The sequence below is a fragment of the Taurulus bubalis genome (genome assembly GCF_910589615.1).
Source record: "Taurulus bubalis genome assembly, chromosome: 2".
NCBI lineage: Eukaryota > Metazoa > Chordata > Actinopteri > Perciformes > Cottidae > Taurulus > Taurulus bubalis.
In genome coordinates this window covers 35,923,780-35,950,350 of record NC_136590.1, presented here as the reverse complement: position 1 = coordinate 35,950,350, position 26,571 = coordinate 35,923,780, and the positions used below count along the sequence as shown (strand labels likewise).

General features: G+C 41.4%; 1 protein-coding gene across 4 annotated transcripts; it reads right to left on the bottom strand.

Annotated features, from left to right (window-relative positions):
• Nucleotides 1–684: 684 nt before the first annotated feature.
• Nucleotides 685–25,712, bottom strand: LOC306732846 (cytoplasmic polyadenylation element-binding protein 4-like; the record flags this gene model as incomplete). Of its 4 annotated transcripts, XM_079214016.1 has the most annotated exons (10): nucleotides 685–912; nucleotides 4,104–4,285; nucleotides 5,255–5,369; nucleotides 5,459–5,577; nucleotides 5,997–6,086; nucleotides 6,330–6,500; nucleotides 7,709–7,732; nucleotides 11,029–11,079; nucleotides 15,908–15,998; nucleotides 24,528–25,712. In XM_079214016.1, 10 exons carry the CDS (start codon nucleotides 25,710–25,712, stop codon nucleotides 685–687), a joined length of 2,256 nt encoding a protein of 751 aa, XP_079070142.1. The 4 variants fall into 4 exon arrangements, with proteins under 4 accessions (XP_079070142.1, XP_079070141.1, XP_079070143.1 ...); XM_079214015.1 differs by lacking the exon at nucleotides 7,709–7,732; XM_079214017.1 differs by lacking the exon at nucleotides 11,029–11,079.
• Nucleotides 25,713–26,571: the final 859 nt, after the last annotated feature.

Genomic DNA, 26,571 nt, shown 5'->3' with positions numbered 1-26,571 from the left:
AAAAGAATGCATTTCGTTCTGCAGTGGGCCCTCTGTTCTTCAAAGTTAATTCAAGATTCAGCTTTGGTTAACTACTAAGGGTCTCATATACTGTATCTGCACTTTTCAGAATTGGAAATAAGTGCACTCTTCTTTAGCAACACCTTTTTCAATTCACATTTGTTCTGGAGCCTCTTGTATCAATAGAGAACTTAATCACACCTCTCAGAAATAAATAGCCTCTGGAGACTCGGTACACAATAAAAAGCAATAGCTCTGCTACAAAACAAGTCAATCAAATATCAAATGAAGTGTATTGTTTTGGGGCCTCTTGTATCAAAATTAAAATCAAATACATTTAGAAAAAAAATTGCCAATTGAATAGCAGAGTACCATATCAAACTTCCCTATATATGTACTTTTTAAGAACTAATAAAATATTTAAAAAAAATCAAACGCATAAATAAAATTATGTTACACATCTTTTTTCCTTGCTGGACATATTTGGATACAATTCCAGTTTTTCTTTTCTATCTTCAAAATATAGATATATATTAACTTAAAAAAAATTAGGAAAAAGGTTCAGTGAAATTGGAACAAAAAGGAACCAGCAACAGAAAAGTGCATTTATTTGTACAATGATTTGCGACTCCTGCACTACCTGCCCTCCTGCTGCCCTGTTGCCTCTCCCTCGCTGTCCTCCGCTCAGTTCCAGCGGAAGGAGATGTGACGGGGCCGGTCGCCTCCTTCCTTCACCAGGGGTTTGTGAAACTCTCGTCCGGCGCGTGAGTGGATGGCCGCCCAGCAGTACTCGCAGTAGTACTGCAGGCAGGTGACGTTGGCGCAGAAGAACGGCGCGAACTTCCCACCGCAGCGAGTTCCCTGGCACTCATCGCACAGCTGGTCGTCCAGCACGTATGGCTTCACTTCCACCTGCAATCAGAGGTGGGAATAATTTGGATTTAGTGATGTAATTTCTCTGCCAGATGTTTTTTTTCAGCAAGCTTGCAGGAAATTAAAACAACTGGCACCTAGTTTGTATGGAAACAAGTACACTACTGGTTTTATTCAGTAAAGCATTTAGCTTTCCAATGAAACCGTTCTTCACCATGTATGGGCTGTGTTTTAGCTCCTGTAATAAGATCTCTAAATAGTAGCTTTCATTATTAGTGGCGCAGTTGGTGGATGAGCTTTAAGTATTGCAGTAATGAAACGAGGAGGACCAGCCAGAAGGAGCTGCAGAATTCTGACAGGCCACAGATGTTGGAGTTTGTAGATTTCAAACTCCTTCTCCAGACCATCCTCTCTACACCACTTGCTTTTCCAACCGCTTCAAGATGAGGGATTGTGCCATTAGCCATTGAATGTCACTGAGGCACTCCGTCTACAACATTTGGCCAGCATTGTGCAAACGAGAAAGCAGCATTTCATATATGATGACGTTACATCTTCAATAGATATTTGTTGGATTTCTGTTCACGTTATCTTGTTCACTCACCTCTATTGTGCAACTGTGAATACTGTTTGAGTAAATTACAAAGTCATCGGCTGCTGACAATACAAGTCACTGCCTTAGCTCGACGGTTTGTTGCAGAACAGAAGTAGTTGACTTGAACAAACCAGCAGGTGATCAACTTTTAATGTTCCTGCAGTGGTGTCATAAAATAATCTGACACATCATCTAAAAACTTCATTCTAACCTCTAACACTTTACTCATAAACCGCTCTCCACCTGCCCGCAAATGTTTTAATTGAATCTTCACTATAATATTCTGTTCCTATTATTTTATTTCTCTCTGTAATAGTTAACAATGCGTTGCTTTAAATGAGCATGGACGCTCATCAAACCAACCCTGTACTGTAGAGAGAAAGGTTTTAATAACTTAAGGATTGCAGAGTTCCCAGAAGGAGTTGAAAGTAGCGACGCCATTGGCTTCTTGGAAAAATGGTTACTGTCAATATTGCAGAGCGCAGCGAAAGCTTCAGAGGAAGCCACAGGAGAGTGCAATGCCTGGAGCTTTAGTCATTAAGTTCCTCCGCTACAAGGACCCGGACCCTCAAATACTGGAAGCTGCGCAGAAGAAAAGGGAGCTCATGTATGGCAACTCCAAAATAATGACATTTCCCAACCTTTCGCCCGCTCCACACAATGCACCAAAGAGCCAACGTGAGGGAGGTGATAATTTATCATGCAACCATGAAAGTAAGTACCTGCATTGATGCAGGTACTTACTTGCAGGTTACCAAACAATATGTATTCATATAGATACTGGTTTGACTCTGTAGAAGCAGCAGTTAAAAATATCACTACTTTTTAGTTTCAGTTGCTTTATTTTGTAATATAGTTTCTTAAACTACTACCAATCGTTTGAACACATTACAAGGATTGAGCATAAAGCTTCTTTTTGTCAAGCTTGATCTCCCTGCACTACCAGAATATAATAAAGAGACACTAGAGGGCAGTATAACAAAAGAGGAGGTGATGAAGGCCTCAACCTATTTGTCTCAGGAAAATCAGCAGGCCATAAGTGGTTCCCCATAGAATACTAAGAGAACTTTCACCAAAAACTGAGAAAAACCTTCTTTTCACAATTTTGTATTATGGTATAGAAACAGGTGGACTCCCAGAATCCTTTGAGCAGGCCCTGATTATTGTTTAACCCAAACAAGGCAAGAATCCCAAACTTTGCAGTTCATGCAGGCCTATTTCAAGTTTCCCCTGTGAATATACACTTTTCCCAAAAGTTCTTGCTCTACTAGCTGAAATGATTCTTCCCGACAATCAACATGTGGATCATCATTTGCAAATGTAGCTCCAAATATGACCCAAGCCAATGTGTTGCATAGTTGCTCGACGTGGGAAAGGCATTTGACAACGTTAAGTGGCAATAAGTGTTTGAGACAATTGAAAGAATGAACATAGATCTCAAACTACAAACTAAAAAGGACATCTCGGTCATAAACAGAGCTGTTGTCTCTATTATTCTCTGTTGACTTTGAGCTCTCAGGTGTAACCCAGCCCTTCATTGTATATTTGATGACTGCGTCCATACAGTATTTCCAGGCAAATCTATCTCAGCTCTGATGGATACACTGACAGAATATGGTGACATCTTAGGCTACTTGGTGAACAAAAATAAGAGTGCTATTTTATGGGGTCTTTAACAGTTGTTCAGATTATTATCATCAGGAGTTAATCACATGCACAGATATTTTCAGCCAGGGTGGCCCTCATTATGTGTTAGGAGGCTCTCGATATTCGTCCCCGCGTGACAGTGGCAGCTGAGTGGACAACTGTCCGATAGCAACGTCCTATCGGCACAATTAATCATTTGAACTAAAAAACAAACTCAAATGTAATAGAAGCACACAACAAATGGAGCGCCATGCAAAGGAAAGACAAACTACCATGAATTAACCTCATGTATACCTAATGAGAAATTAATGTGTAACATGAGGGTAGTCGGAGAGTTTGGAAAGATGTGGAGTGTTTTTCTAACATTTCTAGAGACAGATTCCACAACATGGAACTTCTTTTATATTAAAATAAGGATTGAATCCAACGGTCAGGTATGAGTAAGACATGTCTGTTTCATAGTGTACAGTAGGAATGGGCAGATGTGGCATTTTTGTGGTTACACTATTGTACAATGTTGTGTTATAAAACTAGTAAAGAAATGGTTACATTTAAAGGGAATAGACATTGTTGATGTTGGATTTCATCTCCATCTAACAACAGTCTTTTGTTATGCTGTGTTCTGTGGTCTTACTCCATTGGAGACATTTTGGTTGAATTTTATTTGAATTAGTGAGAAAATTTCTTCCTGAAGCTTGGAGTCATGACAAGTATTTCAACTTGCACTGAGTGAATCAACGATTATGCAAAATGTACTTCCCTACGACACGTTCTCCACTAATAAGCACACACATTATGTATACAGTGCTGCATTTTTCCAGCTCTAGTTAGATTTTCTCTCCTCTAGCACAACTCAGAAGAGGGGGAAAGGCGAGGAGCGTTTGAGAGAAACAGAACAGGAAGGGAGGTGTGGGGAGACAAATGAAGAAGGAAGGGGGCTGAAGACAGGAGACCGAAAAACACTGAGCTCTCTTTTCTCTTCACTCACCCGTTTATCGATTTCTCCATGCTGCAGCTGGACAAAGCGAGCACTGATAGCAGCAATGTAGCTCTGCTGATTAGAGAACGCGACCCGCCCTGCTCCCTTGGGGTACTTCAGCTCCGGGTCGGTGTCGATGCCGGCGTAGCAAACCCCACCATACAGGCGGTCCATGATCATGGCCAGCTCCACTGCAAGGGGAGAAAGAGACAGGTCCACCGAGATGAACTAAACATTCCTAAAAACAAGTTTGACGCACAGAAACAAAAGACTTGAATAAAATAAAACACAGGCTTTATACTTCATGTATAAATGTAAACACACCAGGCTGATGAAGGTTGTTGATCTGAGAGTTTAAAGCCACGACAGTTGTGTTTGATGGGGCAATGGCTGCAATAAAGTTTATTTACAGTCTTTATTGTGTGTTTCCTAATAGCAGTTCACAAACATGCAAATTAAGGGGAAATAAACTTGCAACTTAAATAAGTAGCCTTACTTGTTAAAACATTTTTTATATATATATATATATATATAAAAAATGGCCGGTGTTTATTTTGTTGTTGTATATTTTACACATGTAAATTTAGACTCAAAATTACACAGTGTCTTAAAACATTTGATGCACCACAGGGATGTATGACCTTGGTCATTTCCATAACTACAGCGAATAAGTCAACAACACAGCGACCAGCGGTGCAGAAAACATGAATACACTGTGTACATAGCATTGCTATCAGGATAAAAAGAGATTTAATATTCTTCACAGCACAGTGTGCGACACACGGTACTTCCTGACAGGACCAGTGTAGGTCAGTGACTCTCTTAGCTCTACCTTCTTAGCAGGTACACTGTTTATTACGAACACAAGCTGATCACAGCTAAAGCAGAGTTTTAGAGAAAGTCACATTTTTGTTTATAGCTGTAATTTCCACGATTGGGATGAAATGAAGCATGAGAAATGAAGAATGACTACTTATTGTTGCTCAGTGTGATAAACAGTATAATCATAAGCAGAGATGGATTGAAAATGTATCAAAGATTATTATTTTTTATGACAGATAATATGGGATTCAACCCATATGCACAGTATACTTCAAACGTATAAAGTCTTGTCATTATAAACGCTGATTTGGAAAGACTCTTATAAAAAGGAAGGATACCTGCACGGAGCGGACGAGGGACACCTCCAACAAAGATGGTTTTCCTCGGGTCCAGAGGCTGAGATCCATCCATCACAAAATCGCTGTCGTTCAGGTTCCACGGGCGGATCTGGACCTGTGACACCCAAAGCCAACAGGTTTCAGTACTTATACAGGTTTAGTACGGCATACGATGTGAGGGTGTGCTTGTGTGTTCCTACTGACCGGCTTGTCTTTGATGGTGGGGCTGGACACGCAGAGGTACAGCTTGCCGTCCTCCTCGATACAGGCATCAATCAAAGCCTGCACTGAGCTCTCATCCTGGAACAGCAGGAAGGCGTAGCCTACACGAAATACAGCAGGGTTATTCAGGCTGCCGGGGACAAGATGTACTGACAAAGAGCCATGTTGGAATTTTGTGCAGCGATTACTGACTGAACACAACATTCTGCATTCGCAGCAGGAAGGCGTAAGCTTAGCAAACAGACAGAGAAACGGACAAACAGTCCACACATGGTTACAAAATGCTTCAGATAATACCCTTAAGACAAAACCCCACCGCACACATATGAACAGTGGTAGTGCACAGACACAAGGCTAACAATGCTATTCTTACGCAGATACACAAATACAATGTTGAAGCAATAACAGAAACCTATCTCTTGGAGTAAGAAATTGGTTCAGGAATTAGTACAGATAAAAAGGTGGAAAAGGTGTTGCAGTTACTCTTACAAAATGGCACAGAATGAAGAATTTAACAAACCTTTGGGTGGAAAATAGGATTTGCTCTCCGCTTTGTGAGGCCAGTCCACAAACAGGTGTCCAAAACGCCGGAAACTGGCGGTTATCTCATCTGAAATTAAGCAGAAAGAATGCATGACTCTTAGGCAGCTTGCAATTACATTTTAAACACTGAAAATGTACAGGAAAAGTCCTGCATCAGAAGGTATCTTTAATGTTCAGTAAGATGCTTGTGCTGCAGGTGTAATTCTACAATGATGTCTGATGGTCTAACTTGTCCTCGAGTTCCCCCATCTCTTAAGTTTCAATCAGAAGCAAAAAGGAAATCCCTTTGATCCTAATGCAGCTACTTTACCTTCATCTATGTCCGGGGGCAGTCCTCCCACAAAGACCTTGCGTGAGTAACGTTCGACACGCTCTCCGTTCTGGTGAGGAAAGCAGTGTGGAGAGCCCAGGCCGGCAAGACCCTGATCACCACGCTCGTCGTCAGGGAAACCATCCTCCATTGGGAAGAGAGAGGAGTGGCCTGAGAGAGAGAGAGGAAAAGTTTATCTCTTGAGGAGAGACGTTGGTGTAAAGGTCCAGGGGGGCGTAGATGTTTTCATGGTTACAAAATTAGGGCAGTAATAAGAACTGTACATACAACTTTTCATTCTCTTTTTACTGCATTAAATAGACCATCTGGTGCTGCCTGGAGGGATAAGAAGCTAAACATGTATGATAGTCTTGAGCTAACGTCACTTAGCACATCATTGAGGCAAGCTAGTAGCATGCAATGCACGTTTCTAAGGATGGATTATAACATATTTAATTTCATCGGGCACTGGGGGACTTTTACTCCCTCAGGTGAGAGTGAAATGTTGCAAGTAATTTCTAAACCACTTTGGCATAATATATATATATATATATATATTTTGAAGTGTGAAAGTAATAAGAGTCGTTTCCAAAAATAATTGGGTTGAACAATAAACCAAAAAGGTAAGAAATAAACAAAATGGCATGTAATTAGTTGCTATGTATATGAAGGTTATCTGTAACTAACACAGTAGGCCCCTCAGGAAGTCTAGATAGTTTCACAGAGGACTGTGCATGCTGGGGGAGTCTTAGGCGCGGTGTTGGAGAGACTAAGCCCTCCCCAGCCTGTTCCTGCACCTATGCAACCTGACCTGAGCTGCTTTATACCTAGTAGCTGAGCTGCTTTATAAAGACTTATGCAACGTAAGTGAGGATGTGTGTGTGTGTGTGTGTGTGTGTGTGTGTGTGTGTGTGTGTGTGTGTGTGTGTGTGTGTGTGTGTCCGTCCTCCCATGTGCCTGGCCATGTGTCTTTGCTTCTGCTGCAGTGTGTGTAAATTGCAAATTACAATTTGTCTCTCTGCCTCATTAACTTTTAGCTAAATGTGACAATAACAACTATTGTTCAATCTTGCAAAATGTGTGAGAAAATGAGTTAAGCAAGCAGAGTCGAGCATAATGAGAGAAATGCAAACTAAACAATGAAAGACAATGAATGTAAGATAATTTCACAAGCTTATGACAACGTTCGACAACAAGCATGCAGACAAAAACATGTCACTTCACTGTACAAAAGCACAATCATCCCAAAAATGTTGCCGCATACATCTAACAACCAACGTCCTCTAACCAATACAATCATAACAGCAGCTACAATCAATATATGGAGACCTAGTGAGTTGATTTGTGCAGGACATAATACACCCATGATTATATTTTACCTCGTCTCCTGCTATAATTCCTGGCTGCATGTGGAATCAGGACAAATCAAAGAAGAGGGTGATTATAAAAGATGCATAATACACTGTACCAATAAAAGTGCCAGGTGCTTCATGACAACGAAGGGATGTTTCATTGTCTGTCTGCCCGCCCGCCCTCAGCTGTGAATGATAATTAGCCTGTGCAACCGTCACCACAGGACGATCAAGTTAAAGTAGTAAGTCTACATTTTGAACACTTGAGGGAAGAAAGGCACTGACTTGTAGCTTGATCATGTCAACACAATAATGTTATCTCAGTGTATGTTGACAAAGAATAGACATGTTTGGCATCTAGACATGTGGACACCTGTTTTTTTATACAGTACTATAAACAAATTCCTCATTATCAAGGAGATAAAAAATACAATCCAAAGAAGACAAAGGAAAGATCAATACATTAGTAAATTAAATATTAGTAAATCAATAAATTGATATAAAACAAGTAAATACAGGCACCAGGATTACAACATCAGACATTAGAACAAAAGGCTAAACCGTTGTGCATCTGTGTATTATCATGCGTAACAGTAGAGGGTGGTTTCCTGCCTTCTAATTAAGGATAATTTAAGGGAAATAATGAACTTGTGCCAAGGACTGAACCTTGAGGCACACCATAGGTAATTAGGAACAGTGATAAGAACATCAGATAGTTTAGTTTATCAACTTCAGGCATATCAGGGACCATATCAAACATTACAGGGTTCTCAAAAAAGAGAAAGACATATGCTTTGTACCAGATTTAGCTGATAGCCAATTTCCATCTGCAGTTGCTGGGCAGGTGAAAGGAAACAATACAATGCAGGGCAATGCCCACCGTCTCATAGACAAAAGGACCAAATCAAGTTGTTAAGAGTTTTGTTAGAGTCTGTTGCTGATACAAGTGCAGAGGAAGCACTCGTGTGGCGAACTCTGGGGGGAGTAAAACTTTCTTCCGATATAAATCAAATGAAACTGCCAGAGTTAATAGCTGTTAACATCAAGTGTTCCTGGCCCTCTGCCCTGCTGCCGTCATGCTTCAGACTCTTAAGCAAAATGCATCGACTTCAACAAGCGATTACCGTTGAAACCTTCATTGTTTCCACTTTAAACACAATAGCAGCCCTGCGGCCAAGGAAGGCAACCGTGTGCACCAAAGCGTGGCTATCGGCCTCCGTCGCCCCAGCTGATAATAGTTAAACGTATGTGACCATGGCAACCGCAGTTGTCAGATTGAGGGACAGTGTAAAACCACTCGCTCACAGTTTCTTCTAAAACCATAGCATTCAATCTGAGGGCACACAGAATCAACCTACGGCTGTGATAACTGGGTACTGCTTTAAAAATTGATGTTTCACATTTTAAATAATTCTGTTGAGAGAATATAAATATAAAAAGGTCACACTGGTTTATTTTTTGGCTGATTTTACAGGTCCATCAGCCAACAATGCAGTTCACTTTCATATGTGTCGTCAAGACGATGCTCTTTTAACTCGATTCGATTTAATACGCGCACAGGGACATAATGTTTCTTTGCAAAGAGCTGAAGCGAAACAAATAAAAATGTGGACACCGGAGAGATTGAAGCATCGACCCATCTAAAACGGTAAGGACATGAAGAGGATGAAGAAGTGGCCAGAAAAAACAAGCAATAATCCTTCAGTGGACTTTCCAACCCAGATGGACATTAACTCTGGGGGGGGAGGTCAAAGAGAGCGAGAAAGAGAGAGGGCAGAGAGAAACCGGGAAGCAGATTGAGAGAGAGCAGAGTGTGCTATAAAAAGGTGTATGTGTGCACATTTGTGTGTGTGTGTGTGTGTGAGTGAGAGAGAGAAATAGATTGGAAGAGATGGAGAAACAAGCTGATCATACACAGTGTGGGGTTGAGAGAAAATGAGAGCGCACGAGAGAGAATCAAGAGAATGAAGAATGCAATCTCTGTATGCTTATGTCTCATAACACACACAGAGAGGGGGAGAGACAGAGAGAAAGACAGAGAGAGACAGAAAGAAAGAGAAAGAGAGCTGGTGCGCACCCTCTGAATCCTGCCTATCCGCTGGCACCATCTGTCTCAGGGCTTGATGACAGCTCCTGACCATGTGACCTCACCATGTGACCCAGCGATCTTGTTAAGAAACTACTGGCCTCTGTGTTTTACATCCTGGACCAAGACCAGAAGGCAAAAGCTACAACAACACAATTACATAATGATGAAGGGAACGGGGGCAAAGGAGAGGTTTCTGAATATTAAACTGCCGTTGTGGAAACTGTGGCATGTCAAAGGGATTTGCCAGATTGTACTCAACCATTCGAGAGAGGTAAAGTTATTTATATACGGTTTAAAAGGCATTCTTCTGTGCAACAGGACCATATCTGGAAATAAAATGAACTTTACTGTATATCTTCATTGCATCTTTCAGAGAGCTTCATACTTTGCATCAAAGTAAAGTAAAACATAAAAACAAATCACAGCGCTGATCAAATATGGATCCAGATTATTTTACTACATTGCCTATTTCTTGCCTCAAATGTTTGCTGGAACACATCTTGTGTGTATCCTTTAGCTTCAGAATGTGAAAGATTGTGACCCGGCATCCATGTTAAAAACAGTAGAGCCCAAACCAAACGACGCCTAATAGGCAATCGTTATGAAACGGATTGCAGTGGAACATTAATCCGTACGGAAACCCCGTCACGGGTTCTGCACACACGTGAACTGCAAATGTATTACACCGTTTAGCCATCACAGTGTGAAATACAGTTTTACTGCAGATCGTATCGGCTGATGAGGATAATGCTCCATTGTGAACAACAAAAGTTGGCAGCTACGGTGCTAAAACCAGCATACATGTTGTGTTCAGATGAAATTAGTATTGGGCTCAGTTAAATTCTAATGTTATAATTTAACTGAGCCCAATAGATCATCATATCATAATGGGTTCAAATGTAGAAGGACTTGACAGCAATATAAAATATATATTAGAGTATCTGAGGGACAAAGCAGAATCAACAGTCAAAGGAAAGAACCCGACAGAAGTTCATAGTAGGTAAAAGGTTGTCAACAGAACTGCTTTCTATTTAACCTGCTGGGTGGGTGCATATTTTCAGATTAATGACAAAGCTGGATTCAAACGCTATCTCTTGTTAAAAGAATGACAGCTTGACATTTCATCAAATATGTTTTAAAAGATCAGATTTTTTTTTATTTTTTTATTTTTTTTTAATGTAACCTGTCCAAATAATTATGACTTTTCACACAAAATCCTTGTGATTTATATTTTAATCCCTGGCGGGCCCATACGTACCATTGAGGGGTAATGGGTTGTCTCCTCCTGGATGAGGGAAGCCCAGACGACCTGCACGGGGACACAGAACAGACATATTTAACCTCCGAACAGGATGGGGCTCACGCCTGAATATATCATGCAGAGGTTTGATGCCATTATTCATTATTTAAAATAACCACATATGTTTCAGTACGATGTACAGTAAGTTATATTTTGATGAATGTATAGCCTCCAAATAATATCACATCATTTTAGCGTGTCTATGATAAAAATATAGACACACAATCTGAGGAAATATAGCACCACTATCAGTTAAGCAGTTTGAATTTTGGCAAAAGGCTGTGACCATGATAATGTTGTAGATTATTGCTGCATGTGTAGGACATATTCCTGGGTGTCACCTGTTTGACACCACCCATCTCTCCCCCTCTAATCGACCTCCATTTCCCTGTTTGTGCCTCACTCTCGCTTTCTTTGAGCCGCATATCATACATTTCACTTCGAGCCATTTGCCAAGCACGCCCGTCTCGCACGTGCACAAACACACACACACACACACACACACACACACACACACACACACACACACACACACACACACACACACACACACACACACACACACACACACACACACACACACACACACACAGATGCCAAACAAGCTTCAAAGTTATGCAAGGCCCGCTTGCTGCAGAGGGATAATGAGATGAAAGAGCTGAAATAGTACAACCATTGTTGTATGGGTACGAACCGCCCTGTGATTGGTGCATTCCGATGCCACGTGGAAATCTGATGGCCCCTCCCCCACACCCCGCTTATTGAGTCCCATAGCACTCAGTAGATGTGGTGCATACAACTAGAACTAGACCACAGAAACCAGGACGAACCACCCGTGGCGTCGGAGGATAAAGTACTACACTACAGCTTTCCATACATTCAAGCACGTTCATCATACTCATGAAAATGCAAATTCACTTTTTCTATAAAATGCTCAGTTTAATCAAACTAAAATTAGAAGTGCCAACCAAAACCAGATTACACAGACAAGCTCAATTCCTCTAGACTGCAGTTTATCCCCCTCTGTAATTTAGCTGAGTAATATATGTGCTGATAGGTGCACCACCCAAAATCAAAGTCCATCGGAGCACAACCCGTCATATTGGGAGTTAAAGAGCCTTTAATAGCACCTGAGGAGCACGTAAGCACACCACATCCCAGTGTCTGCCGGCTTCTCTGTGCCCGCTCTGTGAACCTTATTTGCAAGTGGCTGGCTGCGGACATGTACAGTGCAGTGACAGTTTAAACACATGCGTGCAAGTACACACAACACGATGGTGTGTGTGTGTGTGTGTGTGTGTGTGTGTGTGTGTGTGTGTGTGTGTGTGTGTGTGTGTTGGCTGAACAGAGGGATCCTTTCTGTCAGTCAGGACAATGCTGGAAACGATTCAAAGCCACTTCTACTGTAGACATTTTGTCTCGCCTGTTCCTTTGCTTCATCGCGTTTACTTTGTTCAATATGTTCTGTTGAAACGAGAGATTTGTGCTCCGGTTATGTGTATCTAAACGCGCTTGTGTATGCACGCTCTCTGTGATTATTATACTCGAGTGTGTGCATGTGACAAGAGAGCATGAGGAAGCAAGAGGCATCTGGTCGGGAGAAGAGTCCGTGCCGAAAAAAAATGCGCTCTAATTAGGTTTCTCTTTTTACTTTGCTGCAAGGAAAAGGGAAAGGACTCACTTAAGTCACTGCTACACTTGGCATATCAGTGTACAAGCTTGGAATATAATTATGAAAAGAAGGAATAAACAGATAACATTTTGTAGCAGGCCGAGGGCTAGAAGACAAAAAACAATAAGGAGTATGGGATGAGATATGCCGTGATTCATCATGTGAAAGCAGTAAAGAACGGGGCACTGAATACCAACAAAACTGTAGAAAGCCAAGGTCGAATAAGATGGTAGAACAGATAAACATGTGATACAATATATTAGGCAAAGCATAACATGAATTGTAAAGATGGAGGATTAATTTGCTAACAAATAGACTTAGCAATCACTATTATCTATTATAGGAAGTTAGGTCAACAATACCTCATAATTTAAAAAAAGCCCACCTTCATGGTTCCATTCCTAATGAAGCAGAAGCTTGTGGGTTTTCAATTTAGAAGAAAACTTGTAGTTGCCAAGCGCTCGGATCTAATCTAGTCGCAGGAATCTGTGCCAGCATGGCTGGAGCTAAGACACCAGCACATGGCTAATGAGGTAACCTTCCAGTCTTCGACTATTAATATTGAGAGAAGATTTACTAAGGTTTGACAGCAGAACATTAGATCACAGCTGGATGTGGCTGAACCCAGTGGGTGTGAGGCTGAAATAAATACAAGGTGATAGTGAAGTGTCAGGAGCTCAGAGTTTTCACTCCTCTTGTTATTCTGGACTGAAACAGGTATGCATGTATGTGTGTTTTACTGGGCTACTTCTTCCTTTTAAGAACATACAGGATTATATACATTCATTATGATTAAACCCGGTACATGGACCAATGCACTTTTTTTCATTTTCAGCACAATAACATGGAAAATGTTCAACAGTTCGACAACTGTAACTGCAGACTAGAAAAGAAAATCTTGTGAATGGAATTTTTTAGATCTTTTGAACTGAAGTTTATGCTCAAGCAGAACAAAACATTACCATTTATGTTACTCAGACCATTAGACTTCAATGACGTAAGAAGAAATGTAGCAAATTAAAAAAGATGGTTGTACAGTAGTCATTGTCCAGGGTGAGGCCAACAACTTAAATTCTACACCCAAATCCTTTAAATTCCACTAAAGCCTTGAAAAAAAGGTGTTTCCCTTCAATCATTCATTGCCAGAACTAGTCCTACCAGCTACTCCCTCTCGGCAAAGTGAACAGCCCATCTCATTCTTTTCTTTTCCTTTCATTCGTTTAACAAGCACAATGTGCACTAGCCCTCCATTTTAACTTCAATGTTATAAGTAGGCTACACTTACCAGAACAACACAAATATTCAGGCTCCCTCATGTGGCAATTTATACTGCAGATATGAATGCTAAATAACAAAATAAAAGAAGATTATAGAAGAAAGCCTGCAAGTCTATTTGGCAACCCAACTGTGGGTCCTGACCAAGTTTCTGGGAAGGACTGCTCTAAAAACAATAAACAACACTGGCTACATGCCGTATTAAATCACCCATTTCTGGGTTTCAATTTGCCAATGTTGCCCAACAACATTCAGCCAATAACAGACATTCCCTTGTCTCTATTAATCAATAACCCAAAAATAGTTAGTCCAATTTCCAAAGGATGATTCTTTTTCAGCCAATTACAAGTGTTAGTGCCTACTTTGTAATGTATAGAATATATACTCACTTGCCAATTTATGAACATACTAGCTTTAATAAGGTGTATCTAGTTTTTTATTTTATTTATTTATTTTTTACAAACAAATGTTTCCTTTCAAACTTGTGGACAACATGTTAATTGTGTTAATAGATAAACAACCACCAATCTTCACACTACAGGTAACAGCAACATGGATTTGTATCCATTACAAATGTGCCAGATCTTTCGAATGGAAACTACTTTGCGTCACTGTGTCATGAATTATTTTATTTCTTTATCATCCTTCAAAATGGGAGGTTTGCAGTTGTGATTATTAGAAACGAATGATAGCCAACAACTTCAGTTCAGAGGGAGTCCTTCCATCTCTCACACAAATCCCCTCTTAAATACAAAGCCTAAGCTTCCATCAGTCGTGTATTCTCTCCGCGTCTCCTTCTCAAAATGCATGAGAAAAAGAGGTCAGACTCATTGCATTGAAATTTATCAAAAGTGAGAATTTTAAATGTATTCAGTGTGGGAAGGGGAGAAAAGGAAGACAGGAGTGTGAGTTGACCTCTCGTTTTATTCTTAATCACAACACTAAAAGACGACAAAATGTCTAGACATCTGGTCTGTGGAGGAAGTGAAACCTTTCTGCTGCTGGGTTTTTATATTCATCCCATATGTTTGACGTTCATTTATGAAAGTCGGGAAAACTTAGATTGGACTTTATTAGTATGTATTGTGCCATAACACTCTTCTGTGGGGTCAGAGGGCACACAGAAGGATTCACAAATGTATTTTGTGATTTATATATAAATGACACAAACATATTACCATTATAAAATGTGAACAAAATCCACGTTTGAAAAAAAACAAACAAGATTCACAATATGTCTTGCTTTAAATGTATGTAATAAAAATCCACAAAACATATAGTATACATTTAAAATGATTTAAAATTGTCATCAAAAACATATTTGGAAGTTGTTACATTTATATAAAAACTGTTGAACCTGCATTTACAAACTGCTTGTCATGTGTGCACTAAACTGCATTTGTGTAGGGAGTGTTGAGGCTCCCCTGCCACTGCCAGTAATCTTTAACGTAGATTCATTCATCTTGAGTGATCTGACCCCATATTCTGCAATCTCTTGACAATAATTTTGGAAGCTTAATCATTATTTTGGAGCTTTCAATTTATATTTTTCAACTCATGAAACTAATTCTAAATGAGTTGACACATGCCATGGCAAAATATTGTGCACTGACCTTGTACCAAATGATGTCATATGTGCATCACACGTTGCTAAAAATACATCTTCAGTAGGGAAGGACAGCTAAAGTGGGAACATACACTAGTATGCCATTAGACACATTACATATTGCACATGGATCATCAGTAAATTAAATTGCTTGGTCCTATATGTATATATATATGTTGGCTTCCGTGCACTACGTCTCTGCTGTTAACTTAGTGTACAAGGACAACTGTAGTGTTGCTAGTTGTAGTCTGCCTGTGTTTGGTGTTCTTGATTGACATCTTTACCTTTCAGAGTGTCCTGCTCGGCCCTCATGATGTCGATCAGGGAGCTCTCCAGCGTGTTCATGTTGAAGCTGTCGAATGACCTGGTGCGTTCCTAAAGAGCGGAGAGAAAGAGCAGAAACATCATTTACTTTTCTGTACCTGCTACAAAGGCGAGCGGTTTTAAAAAGCCAACAGTCTTTATATTGACAACGGAGCAGGTCCATAGGAGCAACTGGGACATTTCTATTTATCTACATCGTTTAATGTAACGCTGCCTCAATTAACCAGGAGGAGACTAGCATGCTGACAACTTCACACTCTAACCAGCCTGAACATTCTGCCCACTATTATTTACAACAAATAATAATAATAATAATAATAATAATAATAAAAGGGGAGCAGCCAGACACTTTATCAGTTATCTTTGAAGGTGTTTCACTTCATTCTTGCTTTAGCTTATTTCAAAGAAAAATACAAACGACATTTGTCTCAACCACCTTGCTTTGAATACATGCAATATCAAGATACAGTGTTTATTTCAGATATTAATTTAAGATTCTGGCACATTTGGCATGAATAGCGGGAGTGACAAACAAAAGGAGTGAGCCCTAGTTTCACATAAATGGAATCTCAAGTGATTCACTAATATATTCTGCGAACTGATGTAAAATCGGAGATAAAAAAAAGTTGGATAAACCTGAATAAAAATACTTAGGCATTTTATTTTATGCTTGAATATTCCCCATTGCAGCTTTTAAAGCCATGTATAAGGCACAGGTGTGTGAAGCATGAGGAACACAAGGTTCATTAGGAGACACTCCTTTATTAATAACACTGTATTATGGTGTCAGCATTCATATTGTCTTAGTCTTATTTAGTGAGTTTATATTATATTTTTTTTAAACCAAACAATTTCCCTCTTCACGTAGTTATTGTGCGTTTAACTTCGGTAATTTGAAAACTTAAGTGACCGAGCGATACATTTTTTACTTTACGTCGGCAGCAGAATTGAAGTCAACAATAAAAAATAGAACGAAGCTGAGGCAATCCTTGAGCGACGGCTTGTCACCTACAAACAAGGGCATCCTTGGCATACTGGAAATGTTTGTATGCACACAGAAATGTGTAAAAACACACTGTAACACAAAATATGCAAACGCATCAGAAACACACACACACACACACACACACACACACACACACACACACACACACACGATAAGACTTCTGTTTTGACTCCACCTCAGCCAAACTAAATATGCAGCCTCTTACACCAACTTGTGAACAAATTCTGATAAACTATTTTGGCAGACACTGTCGCTGAAGACCACAGTATGAAATGCATATCCTCCTGGTTTAGGTTTATAGTTGGTGCCAAATGTCCACATGACAATGTTCCAGTCATTCTTCAATGCTACCTTAAATGCAGAAATACCTTTAAAAATATATTTCCATTCCTCATTTATGAGTCAGAGATCTCACACTGCAGAGCCAACGACTCTTCTGGCTACGAGTTGTTGTTCAATAAGCTGCACATCGTGACTAAAATGTTTAGTCATGATTAGGTTTTATCTAGTCACGACACAAATATAAGTTTTTTCCTTTCTGCATCATATCCATTGTATCAACCACTTGGTTATTTTAAAGTACAGCTGTGAAAAAAAAAAATACTTAAATAATATTAATTGTAGAAACCAGTATGTAAAATTTGCAGCGGTACCATCAAAACAATACTCTACGTAGTTTATTTAAACAGTGATGTATGCTTGCACATTACAATACATCTGTTGAGGTCAGTTTTGATGCCGACTGACACACAATGGAACTGTGAGTATTGTACATGTTGAAACTAAGGCATTAATGATAATCTGCAAAAGCATGGCAATTTTTTTCTTCCCTTTTTAAGAATAAAATAAAAGGAATAAAGAATATCGACAATAATCTGCCCACATCACTGTTTAATATACTCTGCCCTCAACCTGATTTATAATGGACGAGCCTCGCACAACATGAATTAACCAACCTGTCTGTCAACCTATCTATATATTCAATCACTCTTTTCATTCACAACGTTGTCTTTCCAACAATTGCATCTCAGCATAACCGCTCTATTATGTGCTCATTTATTCAGCAACCAAGTCACATCCTTGCTATAAACATTAGACCAATGTCCACAGAACGATCTGAAAACAAAACCACCTTGAGAAGAAAGCCTCATAGCATACTTTGTTACACTCAAACTCCACAGGGGTCAAATGCTAAAGGGTTCAGAAAAACAGACCTGCGTCAGTGAACCACATGACCAACGGCCGGGGCAGACAGCTCGCTTTTTAATTTTTTTTGTATCTAATGTCTGGTGTCTGCAGTGGTTCCCAAAATCTAATAGATACTTTGACTATCTGATCAGCCATAGAGTGCGGTTGGATGCCTGGCACACACTGGCTGATGAAACCGCCAAAACTCCACAGCCAACATTTCACCAGCATTTTGGCTGGTGCAGATTTCCCTCACTGACTGGGGGAAAATACGACACAGAGATGACATGATAGAAGAACACACCCAGTGCACACTCTCTCCCTCAAAACAAACATCAACACAGGGATATAGGCCAGACTAGGTCCACTATTTTCTCATATCCGCCTCAGTATCTTATGTGGACTTAGGGTATTGCTTTAGGTCAAATAAACCAAACAAGTGAAGAACTGGTTACTGTGGGACACCACTAGTGAGTATATCTGAGGCAAGCACGTAAACACATTAACCAAGACAAACACAGATAGGTATAGTAGCAAAGTACCATATTTCTGGGATCTTTTCTCATGAGGTTATGTATTCCTGTGATGCACTATGGCAACTGAGTAGAAGCAGTAAGCAGAAGCTCTTCCTGCTTTTGTGTTTCAACAGCTTCAAAACAATTGAATGCTTTCATTGGGCGTCATTATTCTTTACAGTGCAGCTCACTAATGTAGTACTGCAAGGTAATCCTATTATATTGTTTCAGGATGATAAGAATTCATTTTGTGGTTGAGATGGACGCAGTAAGCGGACATGAGATTGCAGGGCAAGCACAAAATACACACACATATGTTGCCCAGTATACGTGGGTAAGCAGAAAAAATATAATAACCATGACCCAATCTAGTAAAAGCTAAATGGATCAATATAGCGAGACACGCCCCTTTTTTTTACAGTGACTGTCAATAAATACCTGCATGATGGATCGATTTGCATTATACAGTATGGCTAAGTGCATCTACCAAGCCCCGTCGCCATTTTGGAATCTGGTTTAACAAATCTTGTGAATATGTGTTCTCACATACAGTAAACAGCTCATATGAAACTGACAAAATAGTACTGTGATCATTTGGGAAAATGCAACTTAGCCAATGCTACCTGAATTCAGAAGAATGCTAGAGCTGCAAAGATTGGTCCATTAATCAGTTAGTTGATTGACAGAAAATGTATCAGGAATTGTTTTTGCTAAATCGAATTATCATTTAAGGCTTTTTCCTAGCAGAAATGTGGTATGATTTGCTGAAGTTCTTTGTCCTCATACTATTTCAAATTGAATGTCCTTGGGTTTTCAACTACTGATCCGATAAAACAAGACAATTTGATGACACAAACATGGGCTCTAGGAGATTGTGGTGACCATTTCTCCTTTGTTCTGAACGATTTAGCGATCAATCAAGAACATCATTTTGTCAGATTAAATGTGTAAATGGACGGGCAAAGCGATTTACAATTTGTACCCAGACCGAGGCACAACTGTGCTCCAGCTTGTTGCTTGCATCATTTTGCCATGTAATATCCAACAGACGTCACACTCATTTACGATAGATGACAGTATTGGGCATCTGCACAAACCCTTCGCGAAAACATTTTAAAGCTGCATTTGTAACTATAAAGTGAAAGAAAAGTTAACTCTAGTTGTTTTAATCTTAACCACCACAAACCAGAGAGGGCAAGCTCCAACAGATTTTGATGACATATAGGGAAGTTAAGAATGATTAAATACAGCAAGCTGTGGGTGATTAACTCCAACATTAATCTTCCATGTCGCCTGCCTGTTAATCAAAAATGGAAGTTGAGGGAGGGTGGAAGAGTGGAAAAAGTAATAAGGTGAAGGACAGACAAATATATAGGCGCATTATGATTTTGAGGTTTTCAGAGCCACATCCACCTCACATTCATTCATAGGAAGGCTGATGTTTTTCACTTTAATCTAATCACATCCCCGAGCCAACAGGGAGAGAGAGGAAGCCAAAAGCAAAGAAGGGAAAGGATAAAATGGCAGATGAAAGAAAGGGGATGATGGAGAGAAGGAAAGTGAGTAGTGAGGTAAGGCAAAGTCAAAAGAGAAGAAAGGAGGGCAGGAAAGGGAAGCAGGTTGTGCTTTCGGTGCTTGCGATTATGTTTCTTTCTGGACAAAGTATTTCAAAGGCCTGCTATGACATTAAATACCCCAAACTATCAAAAACAAACTATTACCCAGTGTTGGCTGAATGACGTGTGAGTATTTGGGTTGCAGCAGGGTGACAGAGGTAGGGGTCTGTTTGGGGATTAGACTGAACGGACTCCTTTATTGTATGCTATAAGCGAGGGCTACGCTAAATACAATATGACACTATTGCATAGACTCTGCTTTGTCGTCTTCCTTTGTTAAGACACATGTGCAGAAGACACAGGCCAGGGACTAATTAGGGCTTGAGCACTCAAGGGCATGTGCGCGCACGCACGCACGCACACACACGCACACGCACACACACACACACACACACACACACACACACACTCTCTTTCTTTTTTGTTTCAGAGCGTTTGTCAAGGGTGTGAGAAGGGCACAATGAGGCTGTATGAGCAGCAGAGTTAGATGCTTGCCAGCACAGCTCAGGCCGCTCATTAGTCTAAAAAACATTTCTCTCATTTAACACCAATGTCATAAAGACCAGAGGTAATAGCCAAAACCTCTACAGCTTGATGGGCCGGAGAATGTATTTGTAGACATGCATGCAAGAGAATTTGCATTTGCATGCAGGGAAGGAAGGCTACCCAAAAAGAATGACGCCTCGTCCTCATCCTGGAAGTCTCACGCTCCACACAAGGCACCAACAAACAATGCACGGTTTCTGATACTTGCCTAAAGACCGGCCATGTTGATTAGGTTGCCTTTCAAACAATCAGAGGTTAAAAGGAGGCAGAATCCTCAAGTCAGACAACAGGTGTGCAACATTTTGCCTGAAGAGGTAGTTTAATAATGAACCTCCATATAACAGCCCGGTAAACGGCTGCAGTATATCTAAGCTGCACAAACAGTGAGGAGGGAGCTGTAACCAGCAGTTACCCTGGTAGCTTACTGAGACAATATCCTGTCCTGGCTTACTCGCCTTCAGGCACTGCAGGTCTTGATCTGGTCCCAGGCCAAATGTACCAGTGCAAATGAGCTCAGTACACCTGACACAGCAGAAGGCCTCTGGAATTGAATTTCCCAGGTGAGGAATTAGGGAACAAGGAAAGAAGAAACATTCATATGGATTTTCTCCAGGTGCTCTGATTTCCTCCAACAAACCAAAGAGCTGAGGTTAATTTGAGACTCTAAAATTGCCTGTAGTTATTGTGAATATGAGCATGTCTCTTTGATGGACTGGCAACCTGTCCGTGATGTACCCTGCCTCTTCACCAATGTCAGCTTGGATTGGCATCAGACTCTCCTGCAGGATAAACAGGAATAGTGGATGGATTGATGGATGTACAGATGGATGGATTGAAAAGCGAGAGAGAATAAAAAAGAAAAACAACGATAGCTTTCCTGGCATTTAAAAACACACTAATTTCTGGATGGAGGCTACTTACTAGCTGACCAGTGTATTAGCAGTGAGCAGCAGTGTGCCTGGTCTGGAGCCCATCCCAAATACTAAAGCTGCTCTTGTACAGCAGTGGCCCTGCCTGCTGCAGCCACAGTACTGGAACATGTTTCTCTCTGTGTGCCATGGCGCTGGACAACACTTTGGATGAAATATGGAGTATGGCCTTGCTCTCAAACTGCATCTACACATTACTTCATACAGACCCACATTAATGTCAAGACCTAAGGCAATTACAAGAAAGTGCACAGAAGGATTTTTGCTTTCGCAGATAGCCCTTGTAATATACCTCAGTCGCACCATATTGCCGTTTGAATATGCAATATAATCTACTGAATAGCATCTAACTGCAAATATTACAGAAGAGCTACTTTATGGAATTCAACTATTTGCTTGGTCTCTGAAGAGCAATGTAGTTGCAATACCATCTGATCCAAAAGTGTACAAAGATGACTTTGATTACACACAGGTTGAAAAACAATGCGACTTCTAAAGTAAAAGAGAGTCATCCTTCATCTGTTGTGTCAGCTCTAAAATGGAGACAGTTGGAGAGGATTTACAATGAAACTGTGTGACAACAGTTCCTCATGGCGTCTGTTTAGTTCAACGGTACAGGAGCCACACTATTTCATTACCAAACCCGGGGATGCCTTGTGTAAGGCAAGCTGTGTCATCAGTCCTCTAAACAGTTCATGATCTCGATAAGCCCTTTTTTTCTTCTAAGAAACACAACAGTTTTGGCTATTCCAATCAGCAAAAGCAATACAATGGGAGTGAATAGGAATAAAGTGGCCTTATTTTCTTTAGATCTTAGAAACTAAACCATACTGAGACGGCTTCTGGCAAATTACTTGACACTTGGTTGCCTGTGTAATAATTTAACAGTGGTTCTATAGTGACAACTTCAACGCTGCAAAATTATCTATATGCTCACACCAAAATGACCCTTTTTTCAATTATATTACACGGGTTGGAACAATACCATCGGTTAATGGTTTAGAAAAAAATGTATATATTAAATGCGCAAAATATCCTTTTATAAGCACGTCCCAGAAAGAAACGAAACAAATATCGCTGCTGTGAGTCAGAACTGGTCCATCGCCTTTTAAAATATATTTTTTCCTACCACCTAGGGCCCATCAATTACAAGTCCAATAATTTAAAGGTTAAGTGTCATCTTCATTCATTAAAATGAATAGTCATAGCTTTTTCTAATCTCGACCCATTATCAATAATTTGTTCTTTGTAAATTGGTTATACTTGTATAATCACACACACACACACACACACACACACACACACACACACACACACACACACACACACACACACACACACACACACACACACACACACACACACACACACACACCTTGCAAGAGGTCAGAAGGACAATGCTTCTTTGACTGATCCAACCACGATGAAGAGCAATATGCTGTAGCTAAAGTAATGCAAGCTTTAGCTTAAATCTGGCATGGGGATCCACAGGAGGAACTCTTCCCTAATTGCACAGCCTTTTTATGTAGCATCTACCACCATTTTCTATTGCTATGACGAACATTGTAAATTTGCATTAAAATATGCTGCTCGTAAGAATACATTTGACCACACCATGACAGCATAATGTTAACGTGGAGTCTGCACTAATGTTTTGGAACAGGCCAGATATGAACCTGACCCCATTGCAGCTAAGAAGTCTTCAGCAAAAATCAAGACATGTCAGCACAACATCCTTACTGTTTGACCTGTGGTGCACTGAGTCATTCATTGCAAGTAGAGATAAGGAAGCACATGGAAAGGTCACAGGATGCGTTAATGACGTAGACTTGAGGGCAAAGGATACGTAAAGTGCTTAAAGAAGCCTTTCATCGGGTCACTTGGCCTAGCTGGCGCTGTTGCAACCTTCCTCTCTTCACCACCGCCTACTCGATCAATCATGAGCTAGATCAATACAACTAATTTACCTCCATGCTCCCATTACCTGTTTCCATCAATCCTACTGTCTGTTTTCTCCATGCGTTTATACAATTATTCAAGCCATCTTCATTGTGATTGGACTCGGCTATCCAAACTACACTATGAATAGGCTGGCATTTTGAAAACGAGTTGCTAGGCTATGGCAGCCACGATCTGGGTGATTAATAATTAGTGAAAACGCATTGGCCATTATGCCTAGGTGTGAATCCCCAGTATTGTGGGGCCTTTTTTTTTGTGCTTTTGGATGGAATAAAATAAATCCCATGATGATGTCTTCTTGTTCACTGGTGTATCTAGATTTTTCTTTACATCTCAGTTATTCTTGGTCATCCATTGCTGCGATTGTTCTCTTCGCAATCGGCTTGCTTTCCCCATTTTTACCTCCCTCTCCCCATCTTTTTCTCTACATCCAGGAGGCCTCCCCCACTCCTCACTATAACCCCCCAGCTTGTATTACGTGGCACACACCACTGCAGTGACAGAGCCACATTAGTCCTCATCAGAGCTATACAGCTGTGGAAGTGCACAGCAACGACTAAGCTAACACGGTAACAAACGCATCACGTAAATTAATCCCTCCCCACCCCGCTCCATGTCTAAAAATAGAAACTAGAAACATACTGTATCACCAGCTAACATAAATTACACATTGATGTTTAATCATTCAGGTAGCACACACACACACACACACACACACACACACACACAAAGTGCACACACATGCTTCGGTACATAATTGTATAATAGTATGTCAGAATTATTGCTGAATCATACAATGAGACTATCGCAGCAAAACTGACCTGAAAGGGGAAGATGTTATCACTGCGGCCGACTCCATCATCCATCCAGGACTTGGGGTTGAAGCCTGCGGGACTGTTTCGAGGGTACTTCTGGGATGCCACATGGTTGTTAGGAAAGGTCTTCTTCAGAGGAGAGATAGAGTTGATGGGGGTCATCCCGCCGTTCAACCCTCTGCGATAATCTCTGCCCTGAGACCCTCCCCAGCCGCCGCTACCACTACCATAGCCTCCTCCAGGACTCCAGGAGGTAGAGGAGCCGGGGGAGGGAGAGGGGCTCTGGTAACTGGCTGGACCCCATGGGGACGGGGGCTTGTTCAGGCTGTTGGACAAATGCGGCAACTGGCTGAAAGCCGGATTCCTGTGCGGAAAGGGCGGTGGAGGGTGTGGAGAGGCCGGGGAGCGCCGATGCTGCTGGTGTTGGTTGTGGGGGTGCTGGAAGTGAGGGTGTGGTGGGGGAGCCGAGTGGTGCTGGGACAAGGCCGCCGCTGGTCCAATCTGGGGGGAGAAGTTTCCGCCAAACCCTGGGCTGACATGGTGTGAGAAGTTCTGGAACAGCAGGGGCCCGTTGTTGGCAGACGCCGGGTTGAAGAAGCTGACGTCCTCATTGATGATGGTTGATGGCGCTGGCGGGATAGCAGCTGACCAGTTGTTGAAGCCAGTAAGTGATGACGAGGTGTTACTGGACTGCACCGGGCCATTTCCCCCAAGACCAGATGTCTCCTGGTAATCAAAGCCTGTCAAGACCGGAGACTCGAGACGTAACTGCTTCTCCTTTCCGTTACTTCCCTCAGACGTGCCGTTGTCCGTCTTGCCTTCATCTGACCGGGCCTTTTCCAGTTCTGAAATGATCCCACCGCCACCCTCCTGGTGATTCCCAGGGGACAACTGCTGCTGCTTTTCTTGCGTTTCTTGCATTTCCTGTTGCTGCTGTGCTTTGGGCTTCTCTGGGCCCCCCAGGATTTCGTCTTGCACGCTGTTGTGGGTGGCTGAGGCAGGAAAGAGCCAGGGAGAGCCTCCCGTGGTGCCATTCCCTGCGGCTGTGGTGCTGTTTATGAAAGCAGCAGGGCTCTGCGACACATTTTGGTGGTGGTGTGGGGGCTGCAGATGCGGGTGGATCCGAACTGGGAATGCAGACTTGTTGCCAGTGTTGTTTTGAACTAGGACTCCAAACCCGTAATCCCCCATTTGTTTTCTCCCCCCACTCACAAAAGCTATCCCGTGATCGTTTGTCCTATTGAGAGAAGAGCACACAGGATGGCATGCACTGAGTTAGCAGTCAGCCCCTCTCATTCCAGTATACATCAAGGGATTTAGAAAACAACTGGGTGATGGCCACAGACATAAAATATCGTTTTTTATTCTTCTGCTGGGTCTGTTTTACTCCCTCCCGAGAATTTCTAGACATATGATAATCACACACCACTGTCATGAATGAGCTCATTATGTGCTGAACAATCTGTTCCCTTAGTATTACTCAGAGCAGTTTGAAAAATACCGACCAGTTAAGGTTACATCTTTAGCTAATTATAACCCCGTGACGTTGCCAGATTGTAAGTCTTCAGCTGAGCTGCTGGCAGCCACCAGCACCTAGCTGGAGCGCTGCTGTGTTGAGCCGACACGAATCTCCATTTGGAGACGTTTTCTCAGCACAAAACCAACTGACAGATGATCACGTGCCCGCGGCGACACCTTAGATGGGCCCCCGCTGTGCGAAGTTAAACTGAATGTTGCTCATATTCACAATAAACCGTCTTAAACCCACTCGACCTTGTTTGACAGCTGTCACCAGTCTGTGGAGCCGTATGTGGAAATGTATCGGATAAAAGTCACACAATGCACAATGTCACACACCATTGCTCGTTATTACACTCGTACACGTCAAGTAACCGCCGGTTAGAATAAACTAGACGTATAAACTGGCTAATTTCCATCCGTTGCTAACGTTAGCTAGCTAGCAGGCTACCGGCCGCTAGCATAGACGCTAGCTAGCCGTAGAGGCTCGAATACGGGCGAATAAAATGTCGTTTCACCTTCTGATCACCAC